Raw genomic sequence first — 18,509 nt, 5'->3', positions numbered from 1 at the left:
CCAATGGGCCTACTGGAAATTTGAAATCGAACTTCCAGTTGGCCAGTCGGGCCATTTTTCACCCTCCTCATGCTCCAGAGGCTTTTCTGAAGCCTTGGGAGGACAAAAATGGTCATCCCCTGCCCCTCCAGAAGGCTGAAAATCAGCTGGCCAGAGTGCAGATGTGCCCTGGAGTGGATATAAGGCAAAGCCTCGGATGTCCTCAGATATGACTCTTATGTGTCACCTGTGGAATGAGTGCCATAGGTTCGCCATCACAGGTGATTAAATATATAAGAACAAATTCAATGTTATCTTCGAAAGAAGTCACGATGCAGAAGAATAACTTACTGTCATATTTAAAGGTAATATTAGGCAGTCCAATATTCTTTCCATTTGGAGAGAGGCCCTATAGAAATACAAGAGAGAACAGAGCATAAGCAGTGGCTGAGACAGTAAGTCGGACCTAGTTGATGAATGAATTCATTCTACATCAAGGGTAGGCAAAGTTGGCTCTTCTATGACTTGTGGACTCCAACTCCCAGAATTCCTGAGTCAGTCATGATAGCTCAGGAATTCGGGGAGTTGAAGTCCACATGTCATAGAAGAGCCAACTTTGCCAACTCCTGTTCTACATCATTCCAATGTGATACAGCTGAATATTAGAATCCCATCCAGTGAAGCATGCTACATTCCTGAGTTTGATGAACCTCATGAAAAATTCTTAACTCTACAAAGTATGAACATTGTATTGTCGTCTTAATTGTTTCATGCTTCCTGTTACTTAGTGGTGAATACAGTTCTGTAAATAGATTTTCTAAGGTAGTATTGAAAAAATACAAAGAAAATCTACAATGCTTTACACTAGCCCCATTTTTAAACTCCCATTGCACAACTCCTACAAATCATCTCTAATTCATATCCCCAACCTAATACATTTTATCTATGAAGAATTACAATGGCACAAGCGCATTCACTCCACATTTGTATGGCTCAGTTCCAAACAGGCCATGGCCCAGGAGCTGGGGACCCCTGCATTAAAGAGTGCATATCTTGTAATTGCTTGATACATTTTTTAGTTCACAATGCCTTTCAGTGGAGACCAGACAAGCATGATGAAAATCTACAGAAAGACTACAAATGAAAGAAACATACAAAAGAAGGAATAAAATTCAGTTCCTTAAGAAACCCAACTCTCATTTACACAACCAAATCATCTTAAAGTACTTCCGATTCAGTGCTGATATGGTCCAAATCTTCTGTTCCACTTAGGAAAAAAATGTTCAGAACAGTGATTTGGAGACTTTCATCATACACAAGTAAAAAGAGTCTTCTCACCCTTCAGCAGGACACTAAGCATGAGATGATGCACCATCACCTGGGAAACTTTCCTCCCCCCCCATTGTAGCAAACCATTTCCTAGTGTAAGGATCCTAAGAACCCCTCTCCCTACTCTTGCCCAGGAAAAAAGTTATTGTCTAATGTAGGAACTTATCAAATTTGCAGATGACACCAAACTGGCAGGAATAGTCAACACTCCAGAAGATAGGTGCAAAATACAGAAGGATCTTGACAAACATTAGCAATGGGCGCTATCTAGCAAAATGAAATTCAATGGTGAAAAAAGTAAGGTTCTACATTTAGGCAAGAAAAAAAACCCACACAGGTACAGTATATGTGGCACATTGCTCAACAGTAGTGACTGCGAGAGGGATCTTGGAGTCCTAGTGGACAACCATTTAAATATGAGCCAGCAGTGTGTAGCAGCTGTCAAAAAAACCAACACACTTCTAGGCTGCATTAACAGAAGGATAGAATCAAGATCATGTGAAGTGTTAATACCACTTTATAATGCCTTGGTAAGGCCACACTTGGAATACTGCATTCAGTTTTGGTTGCCGCGGTGCAAAAAGGATATTGAGACTTTAGAAAAAGTACAGAGAAGAGCAACAAAGATGATTAGGGGACTGGAGGCTAAAACATATGAAGAAAGATTGCAGGAACTGGGCATGGCTAGTTTAATGAAAAGAAGGACCAGGGGTGACATGATGGCAGTGTTCTAATATCTCAGGGATTGCCACAAATAAGGAGGAGTCAACTTATTCTCCAAATCACTTAAGGGTAGAACAAGAAACAATGGGTGGAAACTAAACAAGGAGAGAAGTAACTTGGAACTAAGGAGAAATTTTTATACATAGGTAATACCTGCTTAAATCTCAAAATCCAAACAAACACTTCAATGACTGAGAACATGTCTCCCTAGAACTGTCAAAGTTTCTTTGTCACTAGCAAACCCAGGAAAAGTTACACAAGAGACTATGCAATTTTTTTTCAAGTTGCCAAATTCACACTTCAATTCCATCCTTTGGCAACCCAGCAATAATTTTATAACAATATTTATCTCAGGGCATTGGATATGGTGACTGTTAATGCTTTCCTAGCAAAATAAATCAGCCAGTTCTATCAATCATAGGTAAATTAGATGTCAGATAATGGGAGATCTGTAATTACTATGTTTTGTCTGTGTTTTTAAGAGTTGAACACTCTAAACAGAAGAGATTGTAACAGTAAACATCCACCAAAGCCATTATGTACTGTATTTTTCAGACTATAAAATGCACAGGAGTAGAAGATATATCAATCTAGTGGAAGAAGAAAAAAATCTGGTTAGCGTCCTTAGCAAACAGCTTGGAACAGGTATATTAGCCTTGCAAAGCTGCATTTCAGAGGCTGTTTTCAGCTTCCGAAAGCTTCATATGAGAGGCTGGACAAGGCTACATTTGGTGTATAAGATACACCCAGATTTTCACCCTCTTTTAGGAGGGAAAAAGGTGTGTCTTATACAGTACTCTGAAAAATATTGTAGGTCTAACTTTAGGAATCTTTAATTGGCCATCCAACAAAAGATTTGCAAGTTTTCTACTGTACCTGCCGCTGAGCTAGTCATCCAGACTCTCAAAATCTTGCTCCCAAACATTGCCACTTTATCCAGCTGCTTAACTGGGTAGAGGTAATCTTTGACTTATGACCATTTGTTCAATACAGGTAGTCCTCAACTTACGACCACAATTGAGCTCAAAATTTATGTTGCAAAAGTGAGAGATTCATTAATTTGAGTTTTGCCCCATTTTGCAACTTTTTCCGCCATTGTTAAGTGAATCACTTCTGTTGTAAACATAGTCCGTTGTAAACATAAACAACATGGTTGTTAAGTGAATCTGGCTTCCCCATTGACTTTGCTTATCAGGAGGTCACAAAAAGGAATCACATGACCCCTGCAACCGTCATAAACATGAGACAGTTGCAAATAATAATAATAATAATAATAATAATAATAATAATTATTATTATTATTATTATTTATTAGATTTGTATGCTGTCCCTCTCCAAAGACTCGGGGCAGAATGGAATGGTCACTTAATGAACTGTTGTAAATCAAGGACTAGCTGACTCTGTTCAAAATTATGATAGTGCTGAACACAGGGGCTTATGACCAGTGCTTGAACATACATTGCATGACCCCCACCCCACCCCACCCCACCCCCACAATCACATGAACAAAAAGTAGGCGCTTGGTGACCCAACAGGAGAGAATTGGAAGGGTCCTTGAAGATCTTCAAGTCCAACCCCCTGCTCAAACAGGAAACCGCTATACAATTTCAGACAAGTGGTTGCCAATTTCTTCTTGAAAACCTGTAGTGTTGGAGCACTCAACAAAGTGCAGAGATGACAGTGAAAAGTTCAATATACTGACAAGTGCTTGAAAATCCAGTTGAAAAAAGAAAAAAAATGCCGTTTATATATTGGCCAAGTGTGATTGGACAAACAAGGAATTTGTTTTTGGTGCATATGCTCTCAGTGTGCATAAAAGAAAAGATACATTTGTCAAGAATCATGAGGTACAACATTTAATGATTGTCATTAAATAAGCAAATAAGCAACCAGGAAACAATATTAATATAAATTGTAAGGATACAAGCAACAAGTTATAGTCCTGCAGTCATAAGTGGGAGGAAATGGATGATAGGAACAATGAGAAGACTAATAGTAATCGTAATGCAACCTTAGTGAATAGTTTGACAGTGGTGAGGGAATAATTTGTTTAGTAAAGTGATGGCATTAGTGAAAAAATGTTCCTGTGTCTAGTTGTCTTGGTATGCAGTGCTCTATAGTGTCATTTTGAAGGTAGGAGTTGAAACAATTTACGTCCAGGATGCAAGGGGTCAGTAAATATTTTTACAGTCCTCTTTTTGACTCGTGCAGTATACAGGTCCTCCATGGAAGGCAGGTTGGCAGCAATTGTTTTTTCTGCAGTTCTGATTAACCTTTGAAAGTCTGTGTTGGTCTTGTTGGGTTACAGAACCATAACAGACAGTTATAGAGGTGCAGATGACAGACTCCTCTGTAGAAATGTATCAGCAGCTCCTTGGGCAGTTTGAGCTTCCTGAGTTGGCGCAGAAAGAACATTCTTTGTTGTGCTTTTTTGATGACGTTTTTGATGTTAGGTGACCATTTTAGATCTTGAGATATGATAGTACAGTGGAACCCCGACATAAGAGCTGCTCTACTTAAGAGCAACTCGAGATAAGAGCTGGGAGGGGAGAGATATTTTTGTTCTACTTACAAGCCCAAATTCGAGATACAAGCGCCAAGGAGCTGTCTCCTGAAGCCAAACGCTAACTTCCGCGTTCGGCTTCAGGAGACAGCTGCGAAGCGGCGCACGTTTTAAAAGGTTGCAGCCAGCCTGGGGGGCTCGGGGGGGTGCTTGCAGCTTTCTTTTTTGCTCTTTTTCTTTCTCTCTTTTACCTTCCCTTCCTCTATTTCTTCTTTTCTTTCTCCTTCCCACTTTCTTCCCTCCCTCCCTCCCTTCACTCATTCCTCTCTTACTCTCCCCTTTCATAAGTTTCCTTGCTTCCTTCCTCTGTTCCTGTCCCTTCCCTCTTTCCTTCCTTCCTTCCCACCCTCCGTCCATTCATTCACCCATTCCTCTCTTACTCTCCCCTTTCATAAGTTTCCTTGCTTCCTTCCTCTGTTCCTGTCCCTTCCCCCTTTCTTTCTTTCTTTCTTTCTTGCTCTTTTTCTTTCTCTCTTTTACCTTCCCTTCCTCTATTTCTTCTTTTCTTTCTCCTTCCCACCTTCTTCCCTCCCTCCCTCCCTTCACTCATTCCTCTTTTACTCTCCCCTTTCATAAGTTTCCTTGCTTCCTTCCTCTGTTCCTGTCCCTTCCCTCTTTCCTTCCTTCCTTCCCACCCTCCGTCCATTCATTCACCCATTCCTCTCTTGATCGCTTAAAGCCGGTCCCTGGTACAAAAAGGGTTGGGGACCTCTGTCCTACAGGATTGGGTGGCAGAGAAGTTGAACATATGTAAATTTAAAAGTTTAAGAAAGTTTACAAGTTAAGTGAAAGAAACTTCATTATTCATTTATATGTACATGTACATTTCTTCATTAAAAACATGTCTTTCTGCATAATTTAGACTAACTTTGTGAGTTTTTTGAGGGCTGGAACCAATTAAAATTATTTACATTAATTCCTATGGGGAAAAGTCGTTCGAGATAAGAGCTGCTCGACTTAAGAGCCCAGGTCCGGAACGAATTAAACTCGTATCTCGAGGTACCACTGTACTTAGAAATTTGAAGGTCTCTACTGTTGATACTCCACACAAAACATTCCAAGATTATCCTTCTCCCTCTTTTAAGATCTCAAAAATTGAAATTCAAGAATGAAAAACAAGTAATTATATTATCCAGCAACAATTGATTTTTTTTCCTCCCACAAAGATTTAGTTAGACCTGCCTGGGCAGCTTCTTTAAATCACCCCTTAGCATTTTGTTGGCTTTCATTATATTGAGGGGGGGGGGGAGCCAACCATTGTTTTCTTTTCCCTCAGAACAATCAACGGATTAAATCATTTCCTTGCCTCCTACAGAGTTGCAACACAAATGAATTTAGGTTAGACAAAAAGTTTTTCACTTATACTGAGTTTTTTTAAATCCTGTGGGAATATATTGAACTGTTTTGCTAGAAAAAGGAATGATCTTATATTTCAGCAAGAGATTGTAGATTGTAGACCCAACTGATAACACATGGTCTATTAAATATGGTGGGGTACCCAAAGGTTTTGTCTTAGGCGAGTACTCTTCAGCAGTTTCAACTTCATTAACGGCTTACACAGTTAGGGAACTCATTAAATTTGCATCTGATAGCAAGCTAGAAGGAATAACCAACACTTTTGAATATAGGCTTAAGTTCCACAAGAATCTTGATAGGCTTGAATACCATTACCATGCCTATTCTACATTTTTCTATCTTACCAAGAAATCGTCTGTAGTCTATGCTGTCAAATGCTTTACTGAAGTCCAAGTATACACTATGTCCACTGCATTTTTCTAGTTCGCTAATTTAGTCACTTTGTCAAAGAATGCAATATGATTTGTCTGGCATGATCTGCTTTTGACAAACCCATGTTGGCTTCTCGTAATAGCTTTGCCATTTTCTTTTTTCTCTGTATCTTTCTGGTGGGGGGGGAGGAATTTCAGGGGAATGCCTATCTGGACACTAAGAAATATCTTCCTCATATAGTTGCTAACCAGCAGTGAGATCTTTAAGTTAAAATATGTTTGATGGCTTTTGATTTGCCAGAATTTCAGACCAGCAACCGAATCTCCCACTCATCTAAAACTTTTTAAATAGAAAACTTGTGATGAAAAGCATGTAGCCCATCACCCACTTATAGCCTTTCCCATCACTGAATTTCAGGAACTGAATAAAATCTTACCTTACCAAATTCAAGTTTAGGCATATTTGGAGGATGTCAGAATTGGTAACAAAAAACAAAAGGATCTTGTATAACCAAGAACATGTAAAATCTTGCAACCCAAAAAACTGGCTAACCTTATGAAGTCAAAGGCAGGTGTAAGGAAGGAAAACAAAGCATCTGAAGGTAATTAGTATCTGAGTTAAACCTCTTTTCAAAAGATGTAAACTGCTGCTTTAAGGAATCAAAACAGATACTATTTAGTGATTTCTGAATGCATCTTGTAATCAGGGAGCCTGTCTAGCTTCCTTTTCATTTGCTTATCTTATCTTTAGCTTTAAGGATATCAAGTTTAAAAAGGTTTCCTGAAACAGGAAGGAGACAAAATTACCTCCCATTAGCCTCATCTGTTGTTACTCATTCATGCCTTGTTAGGAGCAGATGAAAAGCCTTTCAGTCATTTACTAGAAAACAAAAACTCAGGCCAGCCCACCTCCCACCCCCCAAAAAAGTAGAAACTTGGTTGTGGTCTTTTAAAAAAAAATCTGGGGGGGTTTACAGATCCATAAATTTCATGTTGCAGAGATGCTCGCTCTATGGCCTATGTAATTTTTTTTTAAAAAAATAGGCAGTTTGTTCAAATTATAAGTACCATATAATTGATGCAATCAGCATCAGTTGCTTTGATGATAAATCCAAACTTATTAGGCAGGCATACTGCTGGGAAGGGAGAAAGACAAAAAACATCTGGTCTGAAGTCAGCCTACCCAAACTTGAGGATAGCTTCTAGGGGGGAAAAACGATTGACTTATTGTGGCTTTTCCAGAAAGCTGTATTTACAGAGGCATGGCAAGATTTGGTTCCTTTTCAATTCAAGAGCGATGGAGTATTCTTACTATTCTGATGGTCACACATTCGGAAGCCATAGCTACTTATAAGCATTCTTTGTTGGCCTGGCTCATTCATAGCACTAAGATATAAACACTGTATTTTCCTAATCAAAATCTATCGTACCTATCACATGAAGCCCTAAGCATTTCATGATGCAATTGTAAACCTCGATAATGTGTGATTGATAGATGTTACCAGTTCCTACGAAATGTCAAACCCACACATTTAGTTTACTAAAAATAGGGCCATCAAATCTGGGCTGCGCAATCTACACAGCTGCTTAAGAACTGCAAAAAACAAACAAACAGAAAACACCAATGCTTTGCTGCCAAATCCCCTGAACTCACCCACTTCCACCAAGCCTAGCAAAAATTAGCTTGTACCTTAGTTTGTACCACCAAAGAGCTGTGACAGTAAAAAAAAATCACTCTAAAAGGCAACTCAAGATTGAAGTTGCTTTTTTTACTCTCTTTTTTTTAAAAAAACAAAAACAAAGTACTTGCACGAATCCCAGCGGCCGATAAGGTCCCACAGAGTTGGCCTTCTCTGGGTCCCGTCGACCAAACAATGTCGTTTGGCGGGCCCCAGGGGAAGAGCCTTCTCTGTGGCGGCCCCAGCCCTCTGGAATCAACTCCCCCCAGAGATTAGAACGGCCCCCACCCTCCTTATCTTTCACAAATTACTCAAGACCCACCTTTGTTGCCAGGCATGGGGGAGTTAGGATATTCCTTCCCCTAGGCCATTACAAGTTATGTATGGTATGTTTGTGTGTATGTTTGGTTTTTATAATAAGGGTTTTTAGTTGTTTTATTAAATTGGATTGTTACATGTTGTTTTTTATCATTGTTGTTAGCCGCCCCGAGTCTGCGGAGAGGGGCGGCATACAAATCCAATAAATAAACAAATAAAAATAAATAAACTTCCCCCCAATGTGTGTAGCATTAGAAATTGAAGCCTAGAACTATAAGGAGACCTCTCTCACAACACCAAGTCTACCTTCCGAGAATTTCTAAGGCTGGGTTGGATCTAAAATTGTGTTCATCTCTTCTCACAGTCTTAACAAACCTTGGCAGTGCTGTCAGACTTCAACCATGTGTGAAAATGTTAGCTTATGAATGTGTTTCTCTTTGCCATTTAAATGTCACAATTTTAAAAGACATCCATCTGAAAGAAGTCTCACCCTTATTCATCGAAGGAGACTCACAGCTGTTTTACAGACTGAAGCCCATGAAATTCACTGTAGAATTTAGGGGTGCTTATATACAGAGCCGAAGTGAATAAGGGTCCTTCAGCTCCAATATGAGCATCCTCTACCTGTCAGATACAAATTAAAGGAAGCATGCCCATTCCTGGATTCCCAGAGCAGCCAGGCAAACTCAGAGTCTTCCAGTGGTGCCGGGAATGGTAGCTCGTCACTAAGTACTGTATAGAGAATAGTGGTCAACGGGGAAGAATGCTGACAACTTTAGCAGGAAATTTAAATCAAGACAATTTAGATTGTAATGTCAAGCACATTTACTAGCAATTCAGCTAATTAAACACAACTACACTTAATCTCAAACAAATATATAGGATTGTGCTGTTCTAAAGCCAATACAAAAAAGTGTATTTTTGTAGTATCCTTTTCTGGAATTAAACTGGATTTTTATTTTTATTTTTTTGCCCAAATATGGATGAACAGCAATTAATGTTTTCAGCAATCATTTACTGAAATGAAACAAATTCACATGGTTATTTTGTCCTGATGATTCCCTGATGCATAGAAAATATTAACCAATTTTCTGAATTTAAATAATAAAATCCCACAGCTACCAGTGGTAGGCAAAGCAAGCGGCTGTTTTCAATAATCTGGGAAATGCATCGGAATTGGAGAGATAAAAAGAAAGGCTGGTACAATATCAATAAAAACTTGTTTAGCATTACTGGTATTTGCAAGCCACTATAAGTTAGGCAATATGAATACTTTCTAACATTTTAACATAAATCATTGTCTCTTTTGTAAAATTGGCATTGGGAAAATTAGTTTATAATTAAAGGATAATTAATCCCTTTCCCTACATATATTACAGACTTTATCTACTAATCTGGCTTCTAGGATTTTTAATTTTCTGGGTCAGTTAAGCATAGTGCTTAAGTTATTGGACCAGAAATGAGAATTATTCCCATCTCATACAAGAGAAATGTACTCCGACTGAGGCTCATCTGAAAGATGGATGTTCGGGTTATGTACGCAACCATAAAGACGGACAGTTAGATGCCATGGTTAAGGTATCTGGCTAGAAACCAGGAGGGCATGAGTTCTAGTCCCACCTTAGGCCACAAGCCAGCTGCCTGATCTTGGGCCAGTCATGCAGTTCTCAGCCTGGAAATGAGGCAATAGCAAACCACTTCTGAAAAACCTTGCCAGAAAACTGCAGGGACTTTTCCAGGCAATCTTCAAGAATCAGATATGATTGTGGGTGTCAACAGACTCAAACTCAACCCTGATAAGATGGAGTGGTTGTGGGTTTTGCACCCAAAGGACAATTCCATCTGTCCATCCATTACACCGGGGGGAGGGGGAGGGAATTACTAACCCCCTCAGAGAGGGTCCGCAACTTGGGTGTCCTCCTCGATCCACAGCACCAGTTACGGCACTATCTGGATCGGAACTCACTACTCACAGTCACTCATGCCCTCATCACCTCGAGGCTTGACTACTGTAATGCTCTCTACATGGAGCTACCTTTGAAAAGTGTTCGGAAACTTCAGATCATACAGAATGCAGCTGCGAGAGCAATCAGGCACTTCCCTAAATATGCCCATGTCACACCAACACTCCGCAGTCTGCATTGGTTGCCGATCAGTTTCCAGTCACAATTCAAAGTGTTGGTTATGACCTATAAAGCCCTTCATGGCACCGGACCAGATTATCTCCGGGACCGCCTTCTGCCGCACGAATCCCAGCGACCAGTTAGGTCCCACAGAGTTGGCCTTCTCCGGGTCCTGTCGACTAAACAATGTTGTTTGGCAGGACCCAGGGGAAGAGCCTTCTCTGTGGCGGCCCCAGCCCTCTGGAACCAACTCCCCCCAGAGATTAGAATAGCCCCCACCCTCCTTGCCTTTCGTAAGCTCCTTAAAACCTGCCTCTGCCATCAGGCATGGGGGAACTGAGATATTCTTTCCCCCTAGGCTTCTACAATTTATGCATGGTATGTTTGTATGTATGTTTGGTTTTATAATAAGGGTTTTTAGTTGTTTTAGTATTGGATTGTTACATGCTGTTTTTTATCACTGTTGTTAGCCACCCCAAGTCCACAGAGAGGGGCGGCATACAAATCCAATAAATAAATAAATAAATAAAACAAATAAATAAATGATTATATGGCAGAAATAAAGTACAGGTGTTCAAGATTTTTTTGCCTCTTCTCAAGAACCATTTTTCACTTATAAACCTGAGCCTCCGAAACTGTAACCGGAAAAGGCAGGGAGAAGCCTCCGTGGGGCCTCCTAAGGAATCCCCTGGGAGGAAACAGGGCCGGAAAAGGCAGGGAGAAGCCTCCATGGGGCCTCTCTAGGAATCTCCTGGGAGGAAACAGGGCCTCCACCTCCCTGTGGTTTCCTCAATCGCATGCATTATTTGCTTTTACATTGATTCCTATGGGAAAAACCGCTCCTTCTTACAAACTTTTCTACTTAAGAACCTGGTCATGGAACGAATTAAGTTTGTAAGTAGAGGTACCACTGTACTACCTGTATGTATGCCACTTTCAGATCCTCTGGAAAAGGCAAGGTATCAATCTTAGTAACTATAAAAATACTCGGTTGGAACATCTAGTAACATTCTAGAGGTTTCAACCTTTTTCATCTGACAGGGCACACGTCATAGGCCGGATTTCTGTGTCACAAGCCACAAAATCTATGACCTCATAGGTTATGGGCCTTAGGACAGAGCTGTCAAACTCAGTGACCTGTGTTGTGGTCAGCCAACGGCCTGAGGACCTGACAGATGAGTCGGGCAGTGAAGAAGCTGGGGAGGAATATGGGCCAGGTCTGGAGTCTGGAGAAGGCTCAGTGACAGAGATAGAGACCTAGCCTGGGCCATCTGGAAGGTCCGTATTGACTCCAGAGCCTCCAGAGGCTGAAATGATCAAGACAGAGCAACAGGGAGAGCCTGTTCCTAATGCGCACATGTGCAGAGCTGCCAGAAGGCAAGAACAGTTACAGAGGAGAAGGACTACTTGGGAGTAAAGCTTGGAGATAATTGGTCCCTCCCATAGGCTATAAAAATGGAGCAAACAAAGGTGCTCATTGCAGGAAGCAACTTTGTTCACTTTCTGTCTCTGCATTTTCAGTTCTGACTCTGTGTTTCTGTTTGGACTTGCAAAGCTCCTTGCTAATTGATCTTTGGCAGCATATCAAGAAAGATAAAGGTTTGTGCAGTGAAGGACTACCAAAATTTTGACTAGTGCAAAATTGGGTGCTCTTGGGTGGAGCTTCATTTTTGCTACCCCACTGCATTCCCCCCACCCTCCAGGCAGCACCCCACCCCTGGGTTTGTGCATATCTGACTTTTGAAAGATTACTGTCGGACTAATTCATATTCACCCATTAATATTGTTTGGGAGTTAATACTGCTTGAGAATGAAAATAACTCACAGCCACATGCAGGGCCACCGATAGACCGGTATTACTGGGAGTGGCGTCACGGGCCCGGCCAAATTGAAAAATGGGGGGGCCCGGCGCCCGCCAAAAACTCCCCAACCCCGATTGCGACGAACTCTGCCTCTGCGGAGCTTCTCCGACAGCAGCCCCGCACCTTCTTCCCACCCCCACGAGGAAAGAAGGCAGGGAGGCCGGCAGACAGGCAGGGAGCCCCGATGCCAGCCACAGAAGGAGGAGTCACCGCGGGGGTGTCTCGGCCCTCTGGAAGCCAAGCCGCGCTGCTGGGGAAGCGGAATTGAGTAAGCCGGGAGAGGGCTGAGCCCGGCCGGCTTCTCTGCCGGTCTTGTCTCCCTCCAAGGATTGAGAGGGCAAGAGAGCCGCGCCTTTCGGCCTCCGGAGGTGCTGGGCCATGGGTTCGGGGGGGGGGGCCATGAACACCGCCCACCGCCCAGAGCCAATAGCTTCTTTGGGGCGGGCGCCGGCTTACTCGCTTGCATTCCTGCTGCTGGCGCTGGGAGCAGGTAAGCGCGAGGGGGAGGCAAGTGGAGATCCAGGTCCCTCTTTTCATGCATCCGCTCAGTGAGCCTTTCTTTGGAGTTGCCTTTTTCTTTCTTTCTTTCTTTCTTTCATTCTTTCTCTCTTGCTCTTTCATTCTTTTTTCTTTCTCTTGCTTTCTTTCTTTCTCTTCTTCCTTCCCTCTTTCCATTTCTTTCATTCTCCCTCTATTTTTATTTCTCTTTCATTCTCTTTCTTTCTTTCTTTCTTTCCTTCTTTCTTTCTTTCGTTTCTTTTTCTTTCTTTCTCTCTTTCTCTCTTGCTTTCATTCTTTTTTCTTTTTCTTGCTTTCTTGCTTTCTCTTGCTTTCTCTCCTTTCCCTCCTTCCATTTCTTTCATTCCCCCTCTCTCTTTTTATTTCTCTTTCATTCTCTTTCTTTCTTTCTCTTTCTTTCTTTCTTGCTCTTTTTCTTTCTCTCTTTTACCTTCCCTTCCTCTATTTCTTCTTTTCTTTCTCCTTCCTACCTTCTTCCCTCCCTTCCTTCAGTCCTTCCTCTCTTACTCTCCCCTTTCATAAGTTTCCTTGCTTCCTTCCTCTGTTCCTGTCCCTTCCCCCTTTCTTTCTTTCTTTCTTTCTTTCTTTTTTTCTTTCTTTTTCTTTCTTTCTTTCCCTCCTTCCTTCTTTCTTTCTTTCCTTCCTTCCCTCCATTTCTTGCTTTCCTTCTCCTTCCTCCCTCTTTCCTCCCTCACTCCCTTCTTTCACTCCTTCCTCTCTTACTCTCCCCTTTCACACCATTCCTTGCTTTTTTTGCACCCTTCCTCTGTTCCTGTCCCTTCCCTCTTTCCTTCCTTCCTTCCCACCCTCCGTCCATTCATTCACCCGTTCCTCTGTTGATCGTCCCTTTTACCCTTCCTTCCTTCCTTCCTTCCTAGCTCGCCCTCGCCTTTCTTCCCTTCCTTCCAGATGGGAGTGCCCCCTCAAGACACCTGCCCGACTGCTGGTACCCTGCTTTTTCTCTCCCCTCGTCCTTTCCAGCTCCTCGCCAGTGGCTGCCAGGTGTGGGATCCCCCTCCCCTCTCCCCTCGCTAGAAAGCACATGGTTTTGTCAACAAGGCCTCTTCCAAGAAGGGAGAAATGCCAAGGAGCTGTAAATAAGCCATGCTCTGCCTGACCAATGCCAGGAGGCTCTTTCTTTCCCTCGCCGCTCCCGCTTCTTTCTTTCTCCTGGATGAGTCCACACAATCGGCTTAACCCAGTTCCTGAAATAGCCTATGGCAGTATTTCCCAACCTTGACAACTTGAAGATATCTGGACTTCAACTCCCAGAATTCCCCAGCCAGCGTTTGCTGGCTGGGGAATTCTGGGAGTTGAAGTCCAGATATCTTCAAGTTGCCAAGGTTGGGAAACACTGGCCTATGGGACCGTCTCGCTTGGCGTGAAGCGGGAAATGATCCCCGGGGGATGGAGTGGCTCGGCGACTTAAAATAGTTTTAAAATGGCGGGGGGGGGGGCAGACACTTAGGCTGTATGGGGCCCCAAAATTCCTGATGGTGGCCCTGGCCACATGAATAAAATAAAAAGGGTTTGGGGACTCCATTTGTGCTGTATTATTTTATCAGAAAGCCTAGGTCAGAACAGCCTATATGCCAGATGTGTCAATTGCTGGCCACTCCCACACCTGGTTTAACAAAGGGGGGGAGTCATAATTTATCACATGACAACACCATTATGACGCGACTTTGACACCCCTGCTACAGGAGAAGAAATGGAGGCAATCCGTCCCTAGCAATGTCCTGGAAGTGGGGTTTTGGCTGATGCAGGACACCTGAAGACATTTCATGGCACAGTAGTTGAAAACCATTGATGGAAGCGTGTGATGACTTCCTGCCTGTGATGGAGAGTCTTCCTATTAATATTGATATTTTGATCTTAAAGCACATGTTCTAAGTCAGTGTTTCCCAACCTTGGCAACTTGAAAATATTTGGACTTCAACTCCCAGAATTCCCCAGCCAGCGAATGCTAGCTGGGGAATTCTGGGAGTTGAAGTCCAAATATCTTCAAGTTGCCAAAGTTGGGAAACACTGCTCTAAGTAACTTAACATTCCAAACTTTTTATATTATAAATTATTTTAATGAAGAGAATTTGAAGATTCTCCTTTAGACTCAGCATTTTGAAATGCTGCCAACAGCAGTGATGGTGTGTTTGCAGAAGAGATGAACTAATTATCTCATTCTGTTTGATCAAAGAGATTGGATTATTCACATTATTCTGAAAATACCCTGGTGACAACATTTCAAAATGTGTTAATGAGAATGCTCTCAATTTTGTGGAAATGTCTCCTCAGCTTTAAAAACCTAATGGTCTAAATTCTAAAACCTTTCTTTCTGTGCTAAAATGTGTTATGTAATAAAAAATAAATAAAGCTATGTGCTAAACATGATTACTTCACATCTATAATGTTAATGCAGCTTTTAGGTCTGTAATGAAGAAGCAGAAAAAGTAGCAACAAATATAAATATAAACGCTCATGACTGTTAGTCATCGGAGACCCGTTTGCGAAGGGAGTGTGAGGTTCCGCCCACCCACCCAGATGCCGCCATTTGGGTTTTTTAAACTTCTGCGCATGCACAGAACACTTTATTTATTTATTTGTTTGTTTGTTTGTTTATTTATTTGATTTGTATGCCGCCCCTCTCCGGAGACTTTGCGCATGCACATAGAGTAAAAGAACCCAAATGGCGGGATCCGGGCAGGTGGACGTAGCCTTGCGCTCCTTCGCGACCAGCTCTCCGACAACTGACAGGCACGAGCAAACCGGGAGCATTTCACCCCAGTGTAAATATTTCTAATCTCACAGGGTGCCTGTCAGTATCTATTCATCAAGAAACTCTAACAGTAAAGATAACTACAGTGGTACCTCTACCTACGAACACCTCTACTTATGAACTTTTCTAGATAAGAACCGGGTGTTCAAGATTTTTTTACGTCTTCTCAAGAACCATTTTCCACTTACAAACCTGAGCTTCCGAAAATGTAACTGGAAAAGGCAAGGAGAAGCCTCTGTGGGGCCTCTCTAGGAATCTCCTGGGAGGAAATAGGGCTAAAAAAGGCGAGGAGAAGCCTCTGTAGGGCCTCCCTAGCAATCTCCTGGGAGGAAACAGGGCCAGAAAAGGCGGGGAGAAGCCTCTGTGGGGCCTCTCTGGGAAACTCCTGGGACGAAACAGGGCTAGAAAAGGCGAGGAGAGGCCTCTGTGGGGCCTCTCTAGCAATCTCCTGGGAGGAAACAGGGCCAGAAATGGCAGGGAGAAGCCTCTGTGGGGCCTCTCTGGGAATCTCCTGGGAGGAAACAGGGCTAGAAAAGGCGAGGAGAAGCCTCTGTGGGGCCTCTCTGGGAATCTCCTGGAGGAAACAGGGCCTCCCCTCCCTCCCTGTGGTTTCCCCAATCACACACATTATTTGCTTTTACATTGATTCCTATGGGGAAAATTGCTTCTTCTTCCAAACTTCTCTACTTAAGAACCTGGTCATGGAACAAATTAAGTTCGTAAGTAGAGGTACCACTATATTATAAAGGACCTTTATATATCAGATTATGTTGGCCAACAGTGATGGCTAGTAGGCTTGGTGTAGGAGTTCAAAAGTTCAAACATCCTTTGCTCTACTAGCACAGCAGCTTATGGCAGATAAAAGTCAAGAGCAAAACACAAGAGCAATTATTCAGATTCCTTTCTGAAATAAGAACTAATATTCAGGAATTATTTGAGAATACAACAATAGAAATCTTGGAGAAATGAACACAAAATTATTGCAACTGTGTCTTCGCAAGAAAATAATTGTAACTTCTATAAGCTATGAGTAGGTGTCATACATATAACTAATATATGGCCAAAGTGTGAAATTACGTATGTAAAAAATCTATCTGTAACACATAGTACAGTTTCCCAGTAGATACTATTTCATCTTTCATTAAACCATTGAGCCAATGCTTATACTCTGCATGAGTTTCCGTACTTTTTGAAAGTTGAAATGTACATCTACATTTAATATTCTGTCAGCAAGGTTTGGATAGGACCTCATAGAAGATTGAAAAAAATATATGGAACTCAATACAGCTAATGTTGAAATGACATATTGACGTGACAGTCTCATACCAGTAACCAATTTTATACACCAGTATCTACATCCATTAACTCCACATGTTGCTTCAGAAAATGGAAAACATGCCTTTTTTTGTGCAAGTTTTAAGATATTGCCTTATGTTTAACAGTAGTACTCCCAATTAAAATGGGAAAATTCACTCATCAGCCCAGAATTGCATTAGTTGTGGCTTCTTGAATAAGTCATAGTGGCTTGGTTCATATACTTTATCCTTGGCTAGTATTGCCCATAATACTTACAATACTTACAAGAGGCTTACTTGTCATAAATAACACATGTTCTACAGCCTTTTGTCAAGGCCTGAAATCTAGGACCATTCCAAAGAAAAATTTCCCAACCTCATTTTTCCCAAGGCTTTTGCAAATACAGGGCCCAACTTGCCACATTTAAGTGCTATATAAATTAGTTTAGCGGACACATCCAAGCTGGGATGTCATTTTAAAGTAAACAGGTATATAAAAGAACACAGCTGGGTGAGGGGACTTTCAGCATTTACATTCTAACAAGCACATATATGCATTAGAGTGGGGAAATGGAGAAAGCTAATATAAAGTTGTTATCATTGCTACTCCATATGTAGTGTTTGTAAGGAATATCCTTCTGGGTTCAGTTCCAAGTGGGGAGAAAAGACACTGGATTCATGGAAATTGCTTGGAAAGAAGATTTAATGGAGGACAGGAGCACATGGCTTGAGCTCCTGAACAGAAAAGGTGGATCGCATGCTTCCAGATGTTGGATGAAGAGAAAAAGTGGAGATATGCTGAGAGTCCCTGAGTTTTTTATAATCTCTGTTGGGCTCCACCTCTTTGTTCTCTTCCTGTATAAGTAATACACTCCAATTGGTGGTCAGAACCCGCCCCCCAGGGGAGGGGATCTTAGCTAGCCTATTAGACTGCCCCCCAAGCTTGTTTGAGTGGCGGTAATTTTCCAGGTGCCCTGTGGTAGAGGACTGATCCTACCATGTCCTAAGGTTGAAGGACTTAATCCCACCACCTTGGAGATAAAGGGGAAGGGGGGAGCTGCAGGAAGCTGCTCTATCTTTAGAACATGTTTCTCCTTTCCTCATCCAGGGAAACATATTCTTCCTTTTTCAAAATTTTCTAGGAAATTTCATTTTTTTCATTATTTTTAATCTGTTAGGAATTTCCCAACTTTAGTTCAGGGATCCCCAATCCCCAGGCCATGCCCCATAACCCGTCAGTGTGAGAGATGGGCCAGCGAACATGCACATGCACAGCTCAACTTGCACAAGCGGCAGGCCGGCACACGTATATGTGCCTCTCCACTTACAGTCGAGCTGTGTGTATATGCAGGTGCACACTGGCTCCCTGGCCCCCTCTCCTGCAGCCCAATTCCCCTCTTCTCCCCATCCAGGTCACTTAGGCACAAAGGTTGGAGACTTCTGTTTTAGTTGAATTCCTTCAGGCAGTAAAAAATAGTGGTTTTCCATAAATTTCCGGGGTAAAGAACACACACACACACACACATGTGCGCACACCACTGAATGCCTTCGGAAATTTTGAATTATAACCCTGATCATCTTTTTTCATTTTCTGTACTGGTTGAGACCAAAGCAAATAG

The 18,509-nt window shown here is 42.1% G+C and overlaps 1 protein-coding gene across 3 annotated transcripts in view; it reads right to left on the bottom strand.

Annotated features, from left to right (window-relative positions):
- Nucleotides 1-18,509, bottom strand: part of IL17RD (interleukin 17 receptor D) — a 65,569-nt gene that overhangs the window by 20,831 nt on the left and 26,229 nt on the right. For 2 of the 3 annotated variants that reach the window (XM_070738474.1, XM_070738472.1), the window contains exon 2: nt 331-388. In XM_070738474.1, coding sequence (XP_070594575.1) covers nt 331-388 — 58 coding nt within the window. Of the gene's footprint in view, nt 1-330; nt 389-6,758; nt 6,863-18,509 lie in introns of those variants that run through there. The other variant, XM_070738473.1, reaches the window with a different exon arrangement.

The sequence above is a fragment of the Erythrolamprus reginae genome, chromosome 2 (assembly GCF_031021105.1).
Source record: "Erythrolamprus reginae isolate rEryReg1 chromosome 2, rEryReg1.hap1, whole genome shotgun sequence".
Taxonomy (NCBI): domain Eukaryota; kingdom Metazoa; phylum Chordata; class Lepidosauria; order Squamata; family Dipsadidae; genus Erythrolamprus; species Erythrolamprus reginae.
This window is presented reverse-complemented; position numbering and strand designations above follow the sequence as displayed.